The 22,824-nt window shown below is 39.9% G+C and overlaps 4 protein-coding genes across 8 annotated transcripts; 2 read left to right on the top strand and 2 right to left on the bottom strand.

Annotated features, from left to right (window-relative positions):
* The first annotated feature begins 3,136 nt into the window (after positions 1–3,136).
* On the top strand, positions 3,137–9,004 carry styk1b (serine/threonine/tyrosine kinase 1b). The gene is made up of 10 exons (XM_017465741.3): positions 3,137–3,287; positions 4,764–4,825; positions 4,933–5,112; positions 5,197–5,490; positions 6,063–6,244; positions 6,978–7,049; positions 7,393–7,601; positions 7,836–7,876; positions 7,968–8,064; positions 8,246–9,004. Exons 2-10 carry the CDS (start codon positions 4,765–4,767, stop codon positions 8,439–8,441), a joined length of 1,332 nt encoding a protein of 443 aa, XP_017321230.1. The 5' UTR covers positions 3,137–3,287; position 4,764; the 3' UTR covers positions 8,442–9,004.
* A 286-nt stretch (positions 9,005–9,290) lies between these two features.
* On the bottom strand, positions 9,291–14,116 carry LOC124629198 (glutathione S-transferase kappa 1). Of its 2 annotated transcripts, none has more exons than XM_047162071.2 (8): positions 13,489–14,116; positions 13,307–13,378; positions 12,436–12,517; positions 10,818–10,946; positions 9,875–10,020; positions 9,634–9,750; positions 9,470–9,563; positions 9,291–9,385 (listed from the first exon to the last, which is right to left on the bottom strand). In XM_047162071.2, the coding sequence occupies exons 2-8, from the start codon at positions 13,376–13,378 to the stop codon at positions 9,336–9,338; spliced, it is 690 nt and encodes a 229-aa protein (XP_047018027.1). In that variant the 5' UTR covers positions 13,489–14,116; the 3' UTR covers positions 9,291–9,335. The 2 variants fall into 2 exon arrangements, with proteins under 2 accessions (XP_047018027.1, XP_047018052.1); XM_047162096.2 differs by having other exon boundaries at positions 10,914–10,946; positions 13,489–13,996.
* Positions 14,117–14,142: 26 nt separating this feature from the next.
* On the bottom strand, positions 14,143–17,852 carry gstk1 (glutathione S-transferase kappa 1). 3 transcript variants are annotated; one of them, NM_001200353.1, is given in 9 exon segments: positions 14,145–14,238; positions 14,326–14,419; positions 14,507–14,623; positions 15,372–15,517; positions 15,948–16,076; positions 17,046–17,127; positions 17,441–17,506; positions 17,598–17,671; positions 17,777–17,825. In NM_001200353.1, coding segments are annotated over 7 exon segments (684 nt in total). In that variant the 5' UTR covers positions 17,598–17,671; positions 17,777–17,825; the 3' UTR covers positions 14,145–14,188.
* Positions 17,277–22,383, top strand: LOC128629175 (uncharacterized). 2 transcript variants are annotated; one of them, XM_053676013.1, is made up of 5 exons: positions 17,277–17,410; positions 18,027–18,200; positions 19,004–19,433; positions 19,543–19,696; positions 21,652–22,383. In XM_053676013.1, exons 3-5 carry the CDS (start codon positions 19,148–19,150, stop codon positions 21,737–21,739), a joined length of 528 nt encoding a protein of 175 aa, XP_053531988.1. In that variant the 5' UTR covers positions 17,277–17,410; positions 18,027–18,200; positions 19,004–19,147; the 3' UTR covers positions 21,740–22,383. The 2 variants fall into 2 exon arrangements, with proteins under 2 accessions (XP_053531988.1, XP_053531968.1); XM_053675993.1 differs by having other exon boundaries at positions 18,027–19,433.
* Positions 22,384–22,824: the final 441 nt, after the last annotated feature.

The raw sequence follows: 22,824 nt of genomic DNA, 5'->3' as shown, positions 1-22,824 counted from the left end.
CCTGTTATTTCATATCCTAAATACATTATCCTTTTTATAGTAACAACTAACACAGGGACTTGAATGATGGACGCTCCATAATACTCTAAACCTAATAATAAAGTCTACTGTTTTGATATACTGAAGTTTTCTGTAAGGAAGTGCATGTAGTTAGAAGTTCATGTAGCATTTATGGAAGGAGTCTCCAGCGTCAGCATTTTGTGTTTTCCAGTTTCTCGGGAACATGACAAGCTGCGAGGTTATATTGCATAATATTAAATGTAAAAAAACTGGATACAAGTTTGCGTTATTGATTAATAAATTAAACGTTGTAATTGTTGGCAAAATGCTGTGTTTTGCACAACTGGATTTAAGGAATCTCGTCCATTCTCCCTGGTAGATCGTCTCAAACTCAGTCAGATTGGATGGGTGGAGTGACTATAATCCGCCAGCTTCAGGTCTCTCCACAGAGATTCCCAAGGGGTTCAAGGCTGTGCTTTGGCTGGGTCAAGAGACTTGTCCTGAAGCCACTCTATGTTGTCTTGACTACACAGTTCTCTTCACGAAGCCACCGCCACCATGCTTCCCCATGCTTTACTGCTTAATGAGCAATTAGTATGTTTACATGGACAACAATAATCCAATATTAACCAGATTAAGCCGATACTCTGATTAAGAAACTACCAAGTAAACATCAATTTTTAATTACCTTAATGCCTTAATCCGAGTAAGTCATACTCGAAGTAAACACAAATGGAATTAAGACGTGTGGAGTATTCCTGTTTTAGTCGCATTATCGACGTGTATTACAGACATTAATCACACTATTAACGTAGTGTGGGAGTTTTCACCGGATTGTGTGACAGGACACGTACACACACAACAGCGCTCAACCGCTTTACGGCAAACAAGGGAGCACAGCTGTATCCGAAACTGCGTACTTACCTACTATAGGCCTATAGTAGGCGAAATCCATGTATCTCAGTTACTATATAGACAGTAAGTACGCGGTTTGGGACACAGCACACAGTTTCAAGCAGTCGTCTATTTGCACGTACAGCACAACAAATAATTAACCGCACTTGAAGCATTCGTAAAAATGTAAAATAAAAACACCCAAAACTGTATACGGTACCATAACGAAGACCAACTGTATGTTGATAGCTGAAATTCTGGAGGGAACGTCGGACGGCGTGGCGCTGTGACGTAATGACGTGTGCCATTAATCGAACTATGTTCTATAACCTATAAAACGGGAACATGAAGGGAATATTCTAAAAGCGACTCATGTAAACACCTTAATCACAATATTGTCTTATTCAGAGTAAGGTCAATAATTAGATTACTGCCGTCCATGTAAACATAGTCAATATCTGTTTTGCTTTTTGTTGTAGTGCTTAATGTTCAATCCATAGAGTTACATTTTTGTCTCATCAGACCAGTGCCTTCTAATCATTAGTGCCTTCTGTCTAGACACTCTAACATAAAGGCCTGGTTGATGGAGCAGTCCCTCAAGGATTTCGAATTCGCAGAAATGAATGCAAAATTAAGCGAACTATTAAGCACTATTCGGAGGAGTTTTTTTCCAGCATGTTCTCCCATCTTCCAAAAAAGGCCATCTACTAGCTCAGTAAAGTTTGCAAACAAATGCAGTCTCAGTTTAAAGGGCATGGGAAGGTAAACCCAGCATTTAACCTCAGAGGTATGAGCTATGCAAGTAATCTTAATAATCTGAATGGGACATGCAGAAAATCTAGTTTAGTGCCTACATGGCACGAGTCTGAGAATGGAAACTTTTTATAAACAATATGAGAGAGAGCGATACAGTGTGTGTGTGTGTGTGAGAGAGAGAGAGAGAGAGAGAGAGAGAGAGAGAGAGAAAGGTATAAAGATATACGTATAGTGAGTGAGAGAGAAAGGTATAAAGATATACATATGGTGATTGAGAGAGAGAGAACGGTAGAAAGATATATGTAGAGTGAGTAAGAGAGAGAGAAAGGTAGAGAGATATATATAGTACAAGAGAGAGAGAAAGGTATAAAGATATACATACAGTGACAGAGAGAGAGAGAGAGGTAGAAAGATATATGTACAGTTAGTAAGAGAGAGAGAAAGGTAGAAAGATATACGTATAGTGATTGAGAGAGAGAGAACGGTAGAAAGATATATGTAGAGTGAGTAAGAGAGAGAAAGGTATATATATATATATATATATATATATATATATATATATATATATATACAGTACAAGAGAGAGAGAGAGAAAGGTAGAAAGATATACATACAGTGACAGAGAGAGAGAGAGAGGTAGAAAGATATATGTACAGTTAGTAAGAGAGAGAGAAAGAAAGGTAGAAAGATATACGTATAGTGAGTGAGAGAGAAAGGTAGATATATATACAATAAGAGAGAGAAAGATAGAAAGATATACGTACAGTGAGTAAGAGAGAGAGAAAGGTATATATATATATATATATATATATATATATATATATATATATATATATATATATATATATATATAGTAAGAGAGAGAAAGGCAGAAAGATATACGTATAGTGAGTAAGACAGAGAGAAAGGTAGGGAGATATACATACAGTGAGTGAGAGAGAGAGAGAAAGATATATGTATAGTGAGTGAGAGAGAGAAAGACAGAGATATACAGTAAGAGAGAGAGAAAGGTAGAAAGATATACGTAGAGTGAGTGAGAGAGAGAGAAGGGTAGATATGTATATACAGTAAGAGAGAGAAAGGTAGAAAGATATACGTATAGAGAGTGAGAGAGAGAAAGGTAGAGAGAGATATACAGTGAGAGAGAGAGAGAAAGGTAGAAAGATATACGTACAGTGACAGAGAGAGTGAGAAAGGTAGAAAGATGTACGTACAGTGACAGAGACAGATATACAGTAAGACAGCGAGCAAGAGAGAGAAAGGTAGAGAGATATATCTACAGTAAGAGAGAGAGAGCGAAAGGTAGAAAGATATACGTATAGTGAGTAAGAGAGAGAGAAAGGTAGAGAGCTATATCTACAGTGAGTGAGAGAGAGGGAGAGAAAGGTAGAAATATATATACAGTAAGAGAGAGAGATGGAGGGACTTGCACGGCGAGGCAGAGCGAGAGAGGGAGGAACAGGGCGTGGTAGAGTGACAAAACGAGTGTGAGAGTATTGAAGAAACAGAAAGTGGACAACAGAGCGACAGAGAAGTCCACAAGAAACAATGCCGAACAAGGGAAGCTGACAACATCTCTCTCTCTCTCTCTCTCTCACACACACACACACACACACACACACACACACACACAAGAGGTAAGTTACTCTGGCTCATCTTCTATCTGTTTGTCATGATGTTACAGGTGGAAAAATCCAGGCACTGAAGAAACACATCTCTCTCTCTCTCACACACACACACACACACACACACACACACACACACACACATATATATATATATATATATATATATATATATATATATATATATATTCTGTTTGGTGATTTGAGTGTATTTGAAAAGTCAGGATTGGTGTTTTTTACCACTGTGCATGTGTGTATGTTAATGTGTTTCTTCGGTAATGAAAAATGCAGACAGACAGGTTTGGTGCTGTCATGAAACATCAGCCTACAGGAAAACCCGGACTTGTTCCGTGTGTGTGTATGTGTGTGTGTGTGTGTGTGTGTGTGTGTGTGTGTGTGTGTGTGTGTTATGATTGACCTCATTTGTAGACAATATATTAGTTATTCAAATAAGACACACTATGTAAATATAATGTTGAGACACTCAGAAGTAAGAGCATTATGGTGAAACACACACACACACACACACACACACCCTTAGTGCAGTAATGTTGTAATTTGAGGCTTTAGTTCAGGGTGTGTCTGTTGTTGTGACCCTAAACACTCTTGATTGTGTTGCACTGGTGTCGTTGACATTTGATTAAAGGGATCATTCGGCCAACAATAAAACCTACACAACAATTCACAGAGGTCTGCATTGTGTCTGCTGCTTTAACTTTGTGGCTAACAATTAATTCGTATTGCTACCAGTGTCATTCCACTTTATTACACATAACTTGAATTTATGGACTTTAATGTTGTGAATTCTTTATATTTCCAGATTTCTTGAGTTAATACTGATGTCTGGGGAAAATTTCATGTGAATATCCTCATAGGAAATATATTTACTGAAAACAATGTTGACGCGTCCAGTACTTATTTCCCCCACTGTATATCATACGTGATAATGATATATCGTAAGTGATAAACAATAATGATATGTGGTAACAGGAGCTAACTTGCTTCATTGATGTTTCACAACATTAAATGGAACGGAACTTTTTAAAAGTACCCTCTGTGGTTCTTTAATAAATGTTTACAAATTCTACAATATATGTGGAATACTGTAAATGAAAAAAAGTTTTAACTGTAATTGAAACTGGTAGCTCGAAACGTTCCCTGTATCATCGCCGCTGTGGTATCCAGGCTCTCTTTCATGGTGTAAAGTTGAATGTGTGTATCTGTGTGTGTGTGTGTGTGTGTGTGTGTGTGTGTGTGTGAGAGAGAGAGAGAGAGAGAGAGAGAGAGAGAGAGAGAGAGAGCACAAGAACTGATCTGCTTACCTGTGTCATTTAGCTGTGTTGTGTTTGCTTAACCACCTGATAACAGTCACAAGCCCAAATGTACACAAATGCAAACAGGTGTGTGTGTGTGTGTGTGTGTGTGTGTGTGTGTGTGTGTGTGTGTGTGTGTTTGAGTGATTAAATGTTAAGTGTTGTTTTTATGTAGAATGGCATCTACAACTAGCTCTCAGGAATACACACTGTGTCAACCAGAAGACACACTGTGTGGTGAGTTGTTAATAATAATAATAAGAAGAAGAAGAATAAGAATAGCTATTATTCATTGATGCATATTGATTAAATAATTATTCCTGTGTGTCTGTGTGTTTCTGCAGAGATCCGTATGTACGAGCAGGAAGTGATCATCGTTCCTGTGCTGCTGTTGCTCAGTTTTGTCGTGATACTCGCAATCCTGCTGCTGCTGCGCTTTTGTCCTGAAAAAGCGCACAAAGTGCGTCCTAGAAACACGTTCCGGGCGAGCCGTGGCCCCACCAGAATCCTCAACGGGATCGATGGTGAGAGACACGCATAATAACATCAAGAAAACCCTAAAACTATCAATCTGTCTGTAAACAATCTGCCTGTCTGTCTCCTTGCAGCTCCCCCGGGTCTGAATGCTCTAGAAGGAGAGAGTATAGCGCTGAATTTCTCCCCGACTTACTCCACGTTTGCGTCATCAGTTCGTGGCGGCGGACGTGAACACGGTATCGAAAATCCCGCCTTCGGTAATGCTGCGTTGCTGAGCGCACGTGATGCCCCGCGCCAGCGCCTGCCGGAGAAGTTCAAACTGGTGACGTCACTGCAGGGTTCGTACGCACTGAAGTCGGACAGCAGGGTGTCGCTCTACAGAGCACGCATGGAGAACCGCAATGTCGTGCTGCATGTGCTCACAGGTGAGTGTGCCGTTTATTCTGTAACCACCTCTCCTGCCTGTCTGTCACAGCACCTTTGCTGCATCATAAAAACATTCTGTTATGTTCTCCGAGATGCTCCCTGAACCTGACACACAATCAGGGTCCTTCTTGTTTGATTGATTGATTGATTGATAGCAGAGATTTTGACATACAAGTTCTACAGAGTGGTGCGAAAAACAAAAAACACCCAGTTCTGTAGGCAGAAACAACTTGCTGATGAGAGAGGTCAGAGGAGAACGCCCAGACGGGTTGAAGCTGACAGGAAGACTACGGCAACGTTATTAACCACTCTGTACAACAGTGCTAAGCAGAAAAGCATCTCAGAATGCACAACACAGCACAGGCTCAACAAAACTGGACAAAAAGATTGGAAAAAAGAGCAGGGAAGTTACTAAGGTGTATTCCTGCCTTGCACCCAGTGACAAAATTAATGGCTGTAGACGCACTTGATATGTCTGTCTGTCTGTCCCAACTTTTATACAACATCAGAATTTTTGAATGCATCAACTTTTCTTATACCCGTCTATTCGTTCCTGCTCTCTGTCTGTCAGACTCAGCGAGTGAGACTGAATGCCAGTCCTTCCTCGGCTTTGCATCCTTCCTGTCTCAGTTGGGTCCTCACCCGTTCCTGCCTGAGCTGATTGGCGTCGTTTCACTCCGAGCACCGCTTATCATGGTCATGGAGGAACTCGAGAACCAGGATCTGCTCAGCTACCTGTGGAAATGCAGACAGGTGAGGAAGCGAACTATACACTCACGCAGAGAGACAGACAGGTGAGGAAGTGTATTATACACTCACGCAGAGAGACAGACAGGTGAGGAAGTGTACTATACACTCACGCAGAGAGACAGACAGGTGAGGAAGCGAACTATACACTCACGCAGAGAGACAGACAGGTGAGGAAGTGTACTATACACTCACGCAGAGAGACAGACAGGTGAGGAAGCGTCCTATACACTCACGCAGAGAGACAGACAGGTGAGGAAGCGAACTATACACTCACGCAGAGAGACAGACAGGTGAGGAAGTGTACTATACACTCACGCAGAGAGACAGACAGGTGAGGAAGCGTACTATACACTCACGCAGAGAGACAGACAGGTGAGGAAGCATACTATACACTTACATAGAGACAGACAGACAGGTGAGGAAGTGTACTATACACTCAAACAGAGACACAGACAGGTAAGGAAGTGTACTATACACTCACACAGAGACAGACAGACAGGAGTGAAAGCATTTTATACACTCAAACCGAGACACAGACAGGTGAGGAAGTGTACTATACACTCACACAGAGACACAGACAGGTGAGGAAGTGTACTATACCCTCACACAGAGACACAGACAGGTGAGGAAGCATATTATATACTCACACAGAGAGACAGACAGGTGAGGAAGAGAGAAAGTCAGATGTAAACTCCCACAGAGAGATTACTTTTACTATTATTATTATTATTGACAGGCAGGACCTGACTCTGGTGCGATGACTGAGAGGCAGATCTTCACTATGGCCTCGCAAGTGGCCTCCGCTTTGGTGAGAAATGTTCATGTTCATGCTGAAGGCTTTATCTCCATGCACTGGTTCATGTATTTCCTCACACATCAGCATACAAATACAGCTGATTAGCCTGTTAGTTAGCAGGCTGCTAGGTAGCTACAAAATAGGCTACAGAAGTTATGAAATTTTTATGAAAAGTTATGAAACAAAACATTTTTTGTGTTGTGTTGCAATTAGATGTTTAGCAATTATCTTTTCTGTTGTCTAGCCAGTGATGACTGTTTGATCTTAGAATACATGCTAATTCACAGAACGTTAGTGTTCATCTTCAGCTAGATAACTAACTACTGTTTTCTCTTGGATTTCTCCTTCTGAACAGGACTTCCTGCACTCCAAAGATCTGATTCACGGAAACATCAAAGCCCGCAGCGTATTAATTACCCAGATGCTAACTGCTAAGCTGTGGGGTCTCAATGACGTATACACCAGGAATACGTCCAGCTTAAATTACAAAACCGGTCCCGGACAGAAAAAATGGCAGGCACCAGAAATCCTGGCTAACAGAGAGGCGAGCCAAAAGAGTGATGTGTACGTTATTTATATCTATTTCATTTATGTGACAAAGTGTGTTAAGATTAACACCTGGACATGTTAATAGAGACAATGTTTGGTTGCAAATTGCTAATAGGCAAACATCTAGCTAATCGTTAGCTAGCTAATGACCTGTTAGCAAGCATTTGTAGCAAACAGCTGAGTAACATAGCTAGCTATGAAAAGAAAGAAAGAAAGAATGCTGAGGTTTTTCTGTTTTGATCGATGAAGGTGGTCGTTTGGCCTGCTGCTGTACGAGATGGTGACTCTCGGTAAGTGACGATTGTCACTTGTGTAGTTCCCTCGGTTCTCTTTCTCTGTCACTCTGTCCGATCTTATGTCTGATGTGTGGTTCTCCGCTAGGTGAGGTCCCGTTTGCTGAGGTTCCTGTTAAAGAGCTGCTGCAGTTTCTCCAGAGAGGAAAATCACTGAAGAAACCACATGGCTGCTCCAACTCACTGTATATTACTCACACAAATACACACTCTCTCTCTCCTTTTCTACTGTACCTCTTGCTCTTTTTCTTTATTTTGTGCTTTGTCCCTTTCTCTGTATTGTCTGTTTCTCTTTCCATATCTCTTCGCTCTATCTCTGTACTGATGGGGGGGAAAAAAACTAATTATGTTTGTTTTCTTTTCCAGCCACAGCATCATTAAAGGCTGCTGCCACTGGAAGGAACAAGATCGCTTCTCAATGGCCGAGCTCAGACACAAACTTCAATCAGGAGAGAAGACCGGCAACGACAAAACGGTTCTCCGGGCATCTCAGCCAATCAACATTCAGCATTACCTTCAGGAGGCGGGATATGGCGAAGCCATCAACTATACCATTTTCTGAAAATCTTTACAGCCAATAAGGACACATTTGACCTCAGACCTTTTGTTTACTTCCTCAGTAAACCCAAAATGATGGTATAGCCCTAATCCACCACCAATAGGACAATCCAGTTAAACCTGCACCGTTGAAACATGGTACAACCTGGATTTCTACTGGTTTGCTCCTCCCAGTTCACATAACAATGGTGTGAACCAATTTACTCTCCAGAAAGATGGATCCTCAGTAACAACAGCGCCCCCCCCACAGTACGTTGGTACAATCCTGATGAATATTATTGCACTACAGTATAGCAGTTTATATTAATGAGTTTTACAGTGTTGTACACATATTTTTAAATACATCAGTCTGCACAGTGTTTCACATAATTAACGTTTATTTTTTTTTAACTCTTTAAAATTGTTGTTTTTGGTGTCAATTTAATTCATTCCAGCTTTAGTAAATCTAACAATTGATTCACGTTGTTAGTTTCTGCTTTTCTAAATGGATCATGGAAAAAAAAATATCTAAACTGTGAACGTTTGTCTTACCTGATGAGGCAGAATAAAAGAAGACCAGTCAACATAGCACTTGTTCATGTTGTTCTTAAAGAACACAGGCGTTTACTTTCAAGAACTCTATCCGTATTCATTTCTCAGTCTTTTTCTCATTTATACTCAGTCATCATTCCTCTACTTCAGCTGAACCATCACTTCCTATGAATAGCTTCTTGTCGTTTGCATACATTTCATTCTTTCTTTCATCCCACCATCTTTCTCACCTGACACGAAACAAACCTGACTTTCTAGTCCAGCAACATTGATCTCATTCAACACACACACACACACACACACACACACACACACACACAAGGAGTATGTACACACTTTATTGAAATTGTGCTTAAACAGGGTGTAGTTACAGATATGATGTGAGCTTGTCAGGTTGAGGACCGAGCCACTTCTCTCCTAAATGACAAAATGAAACACGGCTGATTATTTAAAAGTTAGCATACGATAATATACCTGAATATGAACGCAAACCTGATTTACCGATGCAGTAAGCCATGAGCTCGAACCTGTCCGAGCCAAAGAACACCTCAGGTTTTCCGTCGACGTGACAGATTATGAGAGGAAATCCGAACGCCTGCGGATAGAAAATGAGACATCGAATCCTAGTGAAATATGATCGGTAAGAGGGATGATCTGATGCTTGCCTTGTAGTCGAGCGCTTCCTGTGTAGTTTGTTTCAGCTTGTCTTTGACTGGCTGAGATTTGGCCTGTCTGATTAATTCTTCCACTTCGCTGGAGGACAAACCGGCCTTCAGTCCTGCCTGCACAACATAGAGTAAATTGTTATTGCTATTATTTCTGGGGTTGAGATAAATAACAGAATTTCAAACAGAATATTTTTGTATCAGCACACTGACGCAATACATTCTGAACTGTAAGTATTACCTCTGAGAGGGAAGATGGCTCACAGATATCCTGATCCGTGCTCCAGATCCGCTTCCACACTTCTCTAGAAACGTTCTCCACCAGGCGATCGCCATCTTTAGCGTTTTCCACTACTGCAGTTATAAAGCGCATAGCAGCAAGAGAACCTGAGAGAGAGAGAGAAGTGTACAATTGCGTGCTTATAGGAACATCTTGACTTGTAAGTATTTCTTTGTCAACAAGTTGTATTTTTCCAAAAATCGGTCTCCAAAAGTAGAGAGCTAGCTATCAAACTTGGCTAGCTATTTAACATGAGATTAATTGTTTATTTTATCATTAGTGCGTAGCTGAGCATCTTAGATAATGGGCAGGTCTAGCATCCAATACAGACTGAAACACTGAAAGCGTACCTGTTACATCAGGCATAAAGTTACGAAGCGGGTTCATAGCACAGGATATTTACATTTAGCTATGCCTACAAAACTCCATAAAAGGCAAAGCTCACAAAAAAGATTTTTCTCAAGTTCATTCAAATTAGATATGGTGTAGTAAAAGTGACAAATCCAAACAACTGGCTCAAATGAATCCTTGGACCCATCGTATGCTAACTTGTCCATTAATGCAGCTCAATCGGCAGCATGACGACGACCATAGATGCATACTAACACCTCCTAATCATATAGGGTGCCATTACTTTTAACTGAATGGCTAATTCTTATTTAGTTTAATTTATGGTTTTGTTCTGGATCACTTTCTTTGAAATCACTAATAAAATGACAAATTTTCACAAATTAGCTTGGGAAATTAGTGTCGATGAACACATTTGTTGTGTAAATGTCCCGATATTTTGTGAATAGATTTGTGAATAGAACAGGCTGCAAGCATACATGAATGTAAGCATAGATAAAGGAGAAGCCATGTAGTGATTATTAATTATTTAAACGTGGACGTTTTTAAAAAATACCTTTCTCAAACATGACCTCGAACGTGTTGGACGGTTGACACAGAGGCACGTTCATGTAAGACGCCAGCCGTGTCAGGTCCTTCACCAGGTACTCACCTTTATTCGGCACCATCGCAGGCGGCCTGTTACCTGAATGAACACGTATACACACACACACACACACACACACACACACACACACACACACACACACACACACACACACAGGAGCTTTTACTTGCCCTGTTAACTAGCTCATGATTTAATCTATAAATTGCGCTACGCGTGCTTTCTTTACAACCTGAGAAACTGCATTTAACCATTACTTACTGTCAATACTGGTACCTGCTGCTGAGAGAAACTTCCCGAAAGCATGACTTTGTTATAGAAAAGCTGACGGGTTTCACTCTAGAGGTAGGAGATGTTAAAAAGTATTTTCCCCATCCTGATTTCTTCTGTGTTTGTGTATATCATATACTAAATTGTTTCATAAATTAAAATAAAATCGAAGATAAAACAAAGGCAACCTGAGTAAACACAAAATACAATTGTTAAATGATAGTTATTTATTGAAGCAAAAAAACAAATTCCCCAAATTTATGAAACTACATTCATAATGGGGTTCAGCTGGACTAGACGCAACCAGGCCTGATTACTGCAAACAATGTTCAATCACATCAACACTTGCATAGAACTTTCTCAGCAGTATGAATTTGGTTAAAAGGTCTTACTCAGTAACACACAATGCCAAAGTTGAAAGAAATTCCAGAAATGATGAGGAAGAAGGTGATTGAAATACATGTCTGGGAATGGTTACAAAGCTATTTCAAAGGCTCTGGACTCCAAAGAACCACAGTGAGAGCCATTATCTCCAAATGGAAAAACTCTGCACAGTAGTGAACCTTCCCAGAAGTGGCCGACCATCCAAAATTCCTCCAAGAGCACAGCAACGACTCATCCAGCAAGTCAGAAAAGAGCCAAGGACAACAACAAAGGACCTACAGGTCTCTCTTGCATCAGTAAAGGTCACTGTTCATGACTCCACTATCAGAAAGACACTGGGCAAAAATGGCATCCATGGAAGAGTGGCGATGTGAAAACCATTGCTAACCCACAAGAACATTAAGGCTTGTCTGAATTTTGTCAAAACACACCTTGATGATCCTCAAACCTTTTGGGTCAATGTTCTGTGGATTGAGGAGTCAAAAGTGGAACTGTTTGGAATACAGGGGTCCCATTAAATCTGATGTAAACTAAACACACAACTCCACAAAAAGATCATCATACCTACAGTCAAGCATGGTGGTGGGAGTGTGATAGTGTGGTGATGCTTTGCTGCTTCAGGACCTGGGCAACTTGTAATAATTGAGGGAAACATGAATTCTGCTCTCTACCAGAAAATCCTAAAGGAAAATGTCTGGTCTTCAGTCTGTAAGTTGAAACTCAAGTGCAGCTGGATTATGCAGCACGACCCAAAGCATAGAGTAAGTAAATATTCTGACGCTTGTGGCCAGAAAGGTGCATAAAAGAATCAGATTCTCCGTATCCCATGGGTGGAGTGTCTGAGGTTGAAACTAAGCATGCACTGGAAAGCATGGATTTAATGGTGTGCTACGTTTTGTTAGCTTTTGTTACTTACCTGACCCCTGCATGACTCCGCCCAAAAAGGCGGGGTGAAATTTGAGCTCGATGTTCCAGACATTTCTGTACCGACAGAGCACCTGAACACAGCGAAAGGAAGAAAAAACATTAACCCAACAAAAATGGTGTCCAAATAATGAACCTATCTTGGATGCCTGAATCTGATGATTAAAATGTAGGTTTTGGTGTTTATCAAATTTTCTCACATTTTTATTCCATTTAAATTAATAAAATTTTCTTATCATGCCAGCTAGTTATTAGAAATAGAGTTTCAGTACTCATTTACAATTTGTATAGAATGTATGTATTCATATCCTTTGTGTTGTTCTTAACGAGGGTGAAAGTGCTAGGAAGTTCAGAGACCATATTCCGTGGTTCCTTGGACGAAAAATAGATAACTATTTATTATTCTACAAAGATTATCATAATGGTGGATTCTGGAGCCAATAGCACCCATTGTTTTATTTTCAACGTGAGCACTTGATGGTTACCATAAAACCCTGTATATACAATATAATCCATCCAGTTTCATCGACTATGCGCTGACCTCTCCTGAACCGCGTTTTAAATCACCTTCTAATTATGATTACCATTAAAATTCTTTGTAAAGTATTAGATTTGACACTTTGTTGTATGCATGTTTCATCCTTTTAGCTTTTCTTTTGGTCGAACAAAAACGAAACATCTCACGAGGCAAGAGATTAGTGCCATGAGATGGGGAGGGGGCGGGGCTTCCAGCAGCAGGTGTAAATTCAGAACACCTGCGCAGCTCTTAATCATTCCAGATTCACGTGTTGATTGGCTCATCTGTTGTTGTTGTTGTTGTTGCTGTTATAGGCAGCAGAAAAAGGTTGGACTTTGGGACTAACCTCAAATGCCAACCAGGAATAAGGCGAAACCACGTCGTAAAACAGTTCAATCACTTTCCTGGAGCTGGACATCTGCGGATAAAATGCTTAGTGGTTTAAATAACCCTTTTAAAGTTCGACTTAAGATCATTAAAGCACTTTTTTTATTTTTTTTTTTATTTTTTTTTTACACATTTACGTACCTTGTGTTGTCCGTAAGAGTGCACCCGAGACTCTGAAGAATGCAGTGTTTACAGCAGGGGCGGGGAAACGTGTACAAAGTTCAACGTTTCAATAAGAACAAATATTCTTATTTATATATATATAAAGCGCTATTAATATAAGCTATGATAACTGTTTATGTGTAATGTCGGTCTTCTGTTTTGCAGATTCGGCTTTTAAGTAGGAAGATCAGGCTCAAAACACCGATTAAAAAAAAAAGATTCAAATCAATCGAATCGCAGCGAGTCACTCGACTCCTTTTGCTTCTAAGCCTGATTCAAAATGCAAGTCACGTGACTGGAGACTGTTCTAGTGAACGGCTAAGGAGAAACACACACAATCTTATGCTTGGTGTGCCTCAAAGTTTAAAAACAGTCCTTAAAGAACTCAGTTATTCATGACTGTGCACACAGTTTTCTCCTTTATGATCACTCTTTCCTCTGATTCTTCATCCGAATCATCACTTCCTGCAAATATAGCTAGATTCTTGTTGTTATATATAGCAAATATAGCTAGCATATTTTTTCATTCTTCATCCCACCATATTTCTCTCAATCTGTCCATCTCTCCTGACACTAAACACACTTTCTAGCTTAGAAATATTTTTCTTATTTTCTCAATATTCACACACAATATGAGTAGGTACACACTTTATTGAAATTGTGCTTAAACAGGGTGGTGTTACAGATTTGAAGTGGGCTTGTCAGGTTGTGGACCAAGCCACTTCTCTCCTGAAAGACGAAATGCAACACAACTGATTAATTTGAAGTATATTATACAATAATACACCTGAATATGTAAATGCAAAACTTATTTACCGATGCAGTAAGCCATGAGCTCGAACCTGTCCGATCCGAAGAACACCTGAGGTTTTCCGTCAATGTGACAAACGACGAGAGGAAACCCGAACGCCTGCGGAAAAAGAGAAAGAGAAGCAGAATTAAATATATCAAATACTAGCGAAATGTGATCAATATGTGAAAGTGATTTGATTCTAGCCTCATAGTTGATGGCTTCCTGTGTGGTTTGTTTCAACTTGTCTTTGATTGGCTGAGATTTGGACAGGCCGAGCAGTTCTTCCACTTCGCTGGAGGACAAACCGGCCTTCAGTCCTGCCTGTGCAACAAATAACAATATACTAACATTTTGTAAGTTTATGGGAATATCTATTTTTATGGGGAAAAAAAACACACCACAGACACAACTCTTACCATCCTGAAAAAGAAAATGTTCAGTACATACACACAAATTCAATACTCCATATTAGTAAACAAAGGCTACTATAGAACTAATGTCAATTGTGACTCATAAAGTGATGCATCGAAATATCTGAATGAAAAAACCTACAAGAACATCCCAGCAGGCAGAAAAAAACAACTACAGCAAAACGGCTTATGGTATATGTCAGTGAACGAGGTGGCAAGACTAAAGTGTGACGCTAATTAATAATTAGCAGCTTTGCCAGTTTTTTAATGGACCAAACACACCATAGTCACATGTTCTTGTTTTCTGTTGACCCATAAGAGGCAACTGAAACAGTCAAACTAGAGAGATTGAACTTGAGGGAACTTCTTTAGCAGATTCTGGGTGTGTTCTCCTTCACAGCGGCTCAGGGGACGAACGCAATGACTGCCAACGGCTGATTTTATTCTTTAATTATGACAAAATTATGTGATATATATGAAAATTTGGCAACATACAGGTCTAATAAAAGGTGCAGCGTCACATCACTTTTGGTCCAACAATGGCCTCTGGTGGGACACACACACACACACACACACACACATGTTTAGCCCAGTCGGACCATACAAACCCACTACTGGCTAGGTTAACAGGCTTTTACACATTTATATTTAAGTATTACCTCAGAGAGAGACGCTGGCTCACAGATATCTTGATCCGTGCTCCAGATTCGCTTCCACACTTCTCTAGAAACGTTCTCCAGAAGGCGATTGCCATCTTTCTCTTTCTCTGCTACAGCTGTTATAAAGCGCATCGCAGGGAGAGAACCTGAGTGTCACACAGAGAGAGAAAGAAATGATGATGCTAGATCGATTGCTATTAAACTTTGGGTAAGCTAGTTGACAACGGTGTGAAATATTCCTGCCTTTATGAATTGTTATACATCGTGTAAGGAATAAAACACCAAGGAGTTGCGATGTGGCCCGACATGAATCTAAGAACCAATCATTACGATTACCAAAGCTGATTATTTTCCAGTACCAGCTCACTCTGAAGTATTTTATTCCTCTTATACCACAGCAATTTGCCAACGATATTTTTTTCCTTTATTATTGAACAAAGTGTCGTACTTTTTATCTATTTATAAGTTACAATTAATATAGGGGAACATCTGCAAAGCAAGTTAATTCCTGTTATCATTTACAATATAGCAGCTAACAGTGTGAATTATGTAAATGTGGACATTTAAAAAAAATACCTTTATTAAACATGACCTCAAACGGGTCAGAAGGGTGACGCAGAGGGATGTTCATATAAGATGCCAGCCGGTTCAAGTCCTTCACCATGTACAGACCTTTATTTGGCACCATTGCAGGTGGTTTGTTACCTGCAAACACACACACAAGTTTTACATGGCCTGGTAGGGGTGTATTGAAAACAAACGTTATAATATAAAAGTGGTAGGAATCGTTTAATGTCCTGTTGACGCTCCTTTAACGCTCTACAAAATAGACTGTTTTTAAATACATTTTAATCTCAGTATGATGTTGATATACAAAGTTAAAGTTTCGGCGACTGTCAAGATGGCGGTTAGCACTGTTCACAACAAGCTTTAGAAAACATGAAAGCTGGGGAATTTGGAGGCCAGTAGCTCTTCTGTGAGATCGGACCAGACGGGCTAGCCTTCGCTCCCCACATGCATCATTGGGCCTTGGGCGCCCAAAACTCTATCGCTGGTTCATCGATTGTCCTTCATTGGACCACTTTTGGTAGGTACTAACCACTGCAAACGGGGAACTCCCGGCAAGTCCTGCCATTTTGGAGATGCTCTGACCCAGTCGTCTAGCAGTCACGATTTGGCCCTTTTCAAAGTCGCTCAGATCTTTACACTTGCCCATTTTTTTCTGCTTCCGACACATCTGACTGTTGAACTGACTGTTCACTTGCTGTGTAATATATCCCACCCCTTGACAGGTGCCACTGCGACGAGTTAATCAATGTTATTCACATCGTCAGTGGTTTTAATATTAAGGCTGATCAGCGTATACCTTATTATAATAGCTTGCTGGTTAGAGAAGACTCGCCTACTTTCACAAAAAAGACCATTTGACAGACATTGCAAACAACCAATCATAAAGCTCTTCCCATAACCAGTCGTCTGGGATGTAGGATTATCTGATCAGTCAATCAAACTATCAACTGTAGTCTGTATGTATGATTCTGAAGCTTGTGGCCAGAAAAGTATATAAAGGATATCAGACTCTAGGAGCGCCTGAGGCTGAGGCTGGTACTGGACATGCTCTGGAAAAAGTTAAGTTGTTATGTATTGTTTTTTTTTTTGTATGTTTTTATTTACCTGACGCCTGCATGATTCCGCCCAGAAAGGCGGGGCGTAATTTGAGCTCCATGTTCCACACATTTCTGTAGCGACACAGCACCTGCACACAGAGAAGCATAGAAAGAAAAACACGGCATTAATCACAGGAATCAGATATTCAGCAGAAATCAAATGAAAGATGATCTGAAACATCTTCTCATACATTTTAGACGAGTATTATGTTAAGTGTAAACAGAACCCTTTGAACAAATCAGATAACGATCCGATCAGACAAAACGCATGAAGTGACCAGGTGTAAACAGGTCCGAGGATCGCTCTCCCTCCACATTGTTTCATTTTAGCTTCAAGAAAACTGGAAAACTGGTACAACGATAAAAATCACTGTAAGTGTGAGCGCACCTTTAGAGACTCACCTCAAATCCCAGCCAGGAATAGGGCGAAACCACGTCGTAAAACAGCTCAATCACTTTCCTTGACATCTGCGTTGACATACATGTGTTTTTTAAAACCACCTTAGAGTTGCAGATTAAATGATGAATAGCGCAATTGTTTATTCATTTATTTACGTACCTTGTTTAATGCGCGTGCGAGTCGTCCTTGGTTGAACGTGGCACGAATGGAGTAAACTGTGGCAAAGTTCAACCCTTAAAGCAGCAGAAGTTAATATACGTCCAGTTAATCGCTATTAATATGACCTACGTGTACTGTTCACGGATAGAGTCTGTCTACTGTATTGCAGTTGTGCTTTCCTTTCTTCCTTTTTCTTTAAAGTAGATATGTCAGATCCAAATTCAAAATAGAATCAAATGATTCGATTCGCAGCGAGTCAGTTTGATAGTTTGATTCACGTCACGTGACTGCGCGGACCGTTTCCTAGTGAACACGCAGACAAGATTCTGACTTGTGCTTTCTGTACTTGAAAGTCACCAGATGTTATAAAATATATATTTTTACATTTTTTTAATGTTTTAAAAAATTATTTTTATTTCTAATTTCCAGCCAGTTTCGCTATCTATTCGTAGGCGGGGAAACTAACCAACCAATCAGAGCTGGAGTTATCGAAGCGTCAGGTCGACCAATGGGCGCGTGCTGTTAGCTTGCTGGCTAACACGAAGTGATTTCACTCTAACTTTGCCTCAGGTGAACGCAGAAACACATTTATACCTGCCACACGTAAGTATAAAAAAAGAAAAGAAAAACAAACAGGTTAGGCTTTGAGAAAACAAGTACCAATCAATTTGTTGTGTTCAGATTGTTATGGTGTGCTATGCCTCAAAAATTAGTCATATAAAAGTATCTAAAATTGCTTAGCTGTAACCAATTAATTCATTATGCATAGTCTGTGAATAATGTGACAAGGACATAGACAGGTAAACACACACAAACATATCAAACAATTGCAAACACAACACAGGTTTATATATTTAAAAAAAAAACTTTGTTAAATATATTACTCCAATTCCAAAAACGTTGGGAAAGTATGGATAAAAACAAAGAGGAGTGATTTGTAAATGTACTTTGACCGTATAAAGCCAAGGTATTTAATGTTTTACGTAATGAATTGCATAGTTTTTTGTTTTTTTGTTTTTTTAAGATAAATGTCTATTTTGAAATTGAAGCATGCAACACGTTCGAAAAAAGTTGGGACGGGGCAAGTTAGGACTAATAGCGATGTGACAAGTTGAAATAAGAAGCTGATGTGAAACAGGTGAGGCAATCGTCTAATCATAGGCTGCGTTTACATGGACAACAATAATCCGCTCTTAATCTAATTAAGACCATACTTTGATTAAGAAACCACCATGTAAACACCAACCTTAATCTAATTAAGGTCATAATCTAAGTAAGCTCTAATCGAATTAAGACAGGTGGAGTACTCCTGTTTTAGTCGCATTATGAACGTGTATTACAGACATGTAAACACCTTAATCACATTATGAACATCATGTGAGAGTTTTCACCACATTTTGCGACAGGACACGATCACACACGGCAGTTCTCAAGATTTTACGGCGAACAAGAGAGCATGGCTACAAGCAAGAAGGTAAATTTTTGGTCCGAGCAGGAAACGATGATAATGTTTGGTATTCTGAAAGAAATGGATATTATGAAGTTCCTTGATGGCCCTAAGAACAGGAATGGTGACATATTTAAAAGAGTTGCAGACAGAATGGGAGAGGAAGGTTACGTACGTACGTTCGACTGAACAAGTGCTCACCCGTTGGAAAATCCTAAAAACTAGCTATTATCGGGCGAAAAAACAGAATAACCCCAGTGGTTTCCCGTATTTTGAAAGTATGCATGACATACTCGGTCATCGACCTTTGTCCAACATTTCCGAGAGTGGATTGGACATTGGGTTTGACGAGGACGAGGATGCAGCGGAACACCTGAATTCAGTGGAGGGTAAGTATGTTTGAGCAGGTTGTATTTGTTTTTCTGCTATTAGCTAACTAGTAGGTTACAGTAAATAGTCTATACATTGCTAATTTTATGTATTTACTTCGCCATATAGAGAGTGTCGTTGGGGATGAAGTGAGTTGTCTAGCTCGCCAGGAGGAAATGAACGAGTATGCAGATGAAGATACCACATCATCAGGTGATACGTCTGGTACTCGAGGAAAGCTTTTCAGCCACAGCACCAGATGTCGACCCACCCAGGATACAAGGTAAATGAAATTTCAGTTAAATAGGGGGTATGTATGTATGTACATGTATAAGACAACTCTCTGGAGGCATGTATTAGTTTGACTCATCAGGTTCAGTAGTTGTTACATAAGCTAGCTACTGTATGCTGCACATATTTGTCCCAACATTTAAAATATGCATAATGTAGAAAATGGAAACACTTTTTATATATATATATATATATATATATATATACAGTGAGGGGAAAAAAGTATTTGATCCCCTGCTGATTTTGTACGTTTGCCCACTGACAAAGAAATCATCAGTCTACAATTTTAATGGTAGATTTATTTGAACAGTGAGAGACAGAATAACAACCAAAAAAATCCAGAAAAACGCATGTCAAAAATGTTATAAATTGATTTGCATTTTAATGAGGGAAAAAAGTATTTGATCCCTCTGCAAAACATGACAGTACTTGGTGGAAAAACCCTTGTTGGCAATCACAGAGGTCAGATGTTTCTTGTAGTTGGCCACCAGGTTTGCACACATCTCAGGAGGGATTTTGTCCCACTCCTCTTTGCAGATCTTGTCCAAGTCATTAAGGTTTCGAGGCTGACGTTTGGCAACTCGAACCTTCAGCTCCCTCCACAGATTTTCTATGGGATTAAGGTCTGGAGACTGGCTAGGCCACTCCAGGACCTTAATGTGCTTCTTCTTGAGCCACTCCTTTGTTGCCTTGGCCGTGTGTTTTGGGTCATTGTCATACTGGAATACCCATCCACGACCCATTTTCAATGCCCTGGCTGAGGGAAGGAGATTCTCACCCAAGATTTGACGGTACATGGCCCCGTCCATCGTCCCTTTGATGCGGTGAAGTTGTCATGTCCCCTTAGCAGAAAAACACCCCCAAAGCATAATGTTTCCACCTCTATGTTTGATGGTGGGGATGGTGTTCTTGGGGTCATAGGCAGCATTCCTCCTCCTCCAAACACGGCGAGTTGAGTTGATGCCAAAGAGCTCCATTTTGGTCTCATCTGACCACAACACTTTCACCCAGTTGTCCTCTGAATCATTCAGATGTTCATTGGCAAACTTCAGACGGGCATGTATATGTGCTTTCTTGAGCAGCGGACCTTGCGGGCACTGCAGGATTTCAGTCCTTCACGGCGTAATGTGTTACCAATTGTTTTCTTGGTGACTATGGTCCCAACTGCCTTGAGATCATTGACAAGATCCTCCCGTGTAGTTCTGGGCTGATTCCTCACTGTGGTCATGATCATTGCAACTCCACGAGGCGAGATCTTGCATGGAGCCCCAGGCCGAGGGAGATTGACAGTTCTTTTGTGTCTCTTCCATTTGCGAATAATCGCACCAACTGTTGTCACCTTCTCACCAAGCTGCTTGGCAATCCTCTTGTAGCCCATTCCAGACTTGTGTAGGTCTACAATCTTGTCCCTGACATCCTTGGAGAGCTCTTTGGTCTTGGCCTTGGTGGAGAGTTTGGAATCTGATTGATTGATTGCTTCTGTGGACAGGTGTCTTTTATACAGGTAACAAGGTGAGATTAGGAGCACTCCCTTTAAAAGTGTGCTCCTAATCTCAGCTCATTACCTGTATAAAAGACACCTGGGAGCCAGAAATCTTTCTGATTGAGATACTGATCATATACTTATTTCCCTCATTAAAATGCAAATCAATTTATAACATTTTTGACATACGTTTTTCTGGATTTTCTTGTTGTTATTCTGTCTCTCACTGTTCAAATAAATCTACCATTAAAATTATAGACTGATCATTTCTTTGTCAGTGGTCAAACGTACAAAATCAGCAGGGGATCAAATACTTTTTTCCCTCACTGTATGTGTGTGTGTGTGTATGTATATATATGTATGTATATATATATATTCAAGACTTTTAGCTATGTTATTGCTATCAAAGCCTGTCACTTCAACTGATGTTTCTATTTTTCTTTTAATGGAAACATATTGTGTAGGTTACTCTCGAAGAAAGAAGAAAGTGAGAGGCACTGTGATCTCTCAGCATCAGCAGTTAATCATGCAGATGATGAGGCAACAAAATGAATGGTTTCAAAACCAAATCCAGCAATCCGAGCAAAAAGAGGAGAGACTCCTTAGTGCTTTAATTGAGAGCAATGTCCGTTCCACCGAGTGCCTGATATCAGTACCTGAGGGATTCCAAAGCACCCAGCCACAGCCAATGTTTGCACCTCCTTCACTGCACCCCCAACACTTTCAATATTGTTATCACACACAGCCAGCTAACTCTCCCATGCATGGTTCTGCTGTGTCAAATACATCCACTGCTAAACATGGGTCAGAAGAAGCAAATAACAATGCTCGAATGTACACTCACCTGTGAGCAGCCTGCCATTAGGTTAGCAGACAATCTGCTTATGTAAAATAGTTTGTGAATGCCTGTATTGGCTTCAGATTAGATATGTTTGCCTACCTCATATTTGCCTGTGTTACAGGAAAGAATGTGCCTTGTCTTTTGTTATATAAAATTGCTTAGTAAGTGAAACTTACACCCTGTATGAGGTTGAAATGTTTTTTTTTTTTAATTTAAACCTCTATTTTTTGTAAAGTAATATTTAACATAAGCGAGCAGAACTTGAAGAGGTCCCTTTTTGTTGTCCTTTTTTACATTTCAAACCTGTGTGCAGTGTTCCTGGAATCAAAGCATATAAAACCCAACATAAATGGTGTTTCTTTCTGTAATTAATGAGTAACACAAAGTACTCAAAGAAATTGTCTAGTTCACATTAAAGTAAAATGTGCAGCACTTCTTCATAAAACAAGAAAAAAATAATGTCAGCATTTCAGAAGTATAGCTGAGTTTATTGGTCATATTAGCAGATAAACAACTTAGGCTCTACCGTTTTGCATACGATATATAGGTTTGAGAGAAAGGTACATATCTAAGTGAAAATCACTTATATTTTAAAGTAAATAAAAAATGTGTATTGTGCTTGTTACAGACAAGTCATAAAACACTTCACAGGGGAAATAAATACTTAAAATGGAACCTATGATAGGACAGATACCAGTAAAAACAATTGATCAAACAACAAACACGTAATACGCGCTATATACAATAAAGGCAAGATTCATGTGGGCTAATACAGGGAAATAAACGTATTCTTGGC

This window comes from Ictalurus punctatus, chromosome 1 (assembly GCF_001660625.3).
Source record: "Ictalurus punctatus breed USDA103 chromosome 1, Coco_2.0, whole genome shotgun sequence".
Lineage (NCBI taxonomy): Eukaryota > Metazoa > Chordata > Actinopteri > Siluriformes > Ictaluridae > Ictalurus > Ictalurus punctatus.
This window is presented reverse-complemented; position numbering and strand designations above follow the sequence as displayed.

Excerpts from the sequence above, each read along its gene's own strand:
- styk1b (XM_017465741.3), top strand. The coding sequence starts at position 4,765 with ATGGCATCTACAACTAGCTCTCAGGAATACACACTGTGTCAACCAGAA. Across the intron at positions 7,602-7,835 it reads GCGAGCCAAAAGAGTGATGT|GTGGTCGTTTGGCCTGCTGC; the intron begins GTACGTTATTTA and ends TGATCGATGAAG. Across the intron at positions 8,065-8,245 it reads CATGGCTGCTCCAACTCACT|CCACAGCATCATTAAAGGCT; the intron begins GTATATTACTCA and ends TTTCTTTTCCAG.
- LOC124629198 (XM_047162071.2), bottom strand. The coding sequence starts at position 13,378 with ATGTCCAGCTCCAGGAAAGTGATTGAACTGTTTTACGACGTGGTTTCG. Across the intron at positions 9,751-9,874 it reads AGCCATCTTCCCTCTCAGAG|GCAGGACTGAAGGCCGGTTT; the intron begins GTAATACTTACA and ends TATGTTGTGCAG. Across the intron at positions 9,564-9,633 it reads AGGAAGCGCTCGACTACAAG|GCGTTCGGATTTCCTCTCAT; the intron begins GCAAGCATCAGA and ends TTCTATCCGCAG.
- gstk1 (XM_047159558.2), bottom strand. The coding sequence starts at position 17,506 with ATGTCAAGGAAAGTGATTGAGCTGTTTTACGACGTGGTTTCGCCCTAT. Across the intron at positions 14,624-15,371 it reads AGCCAGCGTCTCTCTCTGAG|GCAGGACTGAAGGCCGGTTT; the intron begins GTAATACTTAAA and ends TTTGTTGCACAG. Across the intron at positions 14,239-14,325 it reads GCTCATGGCTTACTGCATCG|GAGAGAAGTGGCTTGGTCCA; the intron begins GTAAATAAGTTT and ends TTCGTCTTTCAG.
- LOC128629175 (XM_053676013.1), top strand. The coding sequence starts at position 19,148 with ATGGCCCTAAGAACAGGAATGGTGACATATTTAAAAGAGTTGCAGACA. Across the intron at positions 19,434-19,542 it reads ACACCTGAATTCAGTGGAGG|AGAGTGTCGTTGGGGATGAA; the intron begins GTAAGTATGTTT and ends TTCGCCATATAG. Across the intron at positions 19,697-21,651 it reads CGACCCACCCAGGATACAAG|GTTACTCTCGAAGAAAGAAG; the intron begins GTAAATGAAATT and ends CATATTGTGTAG.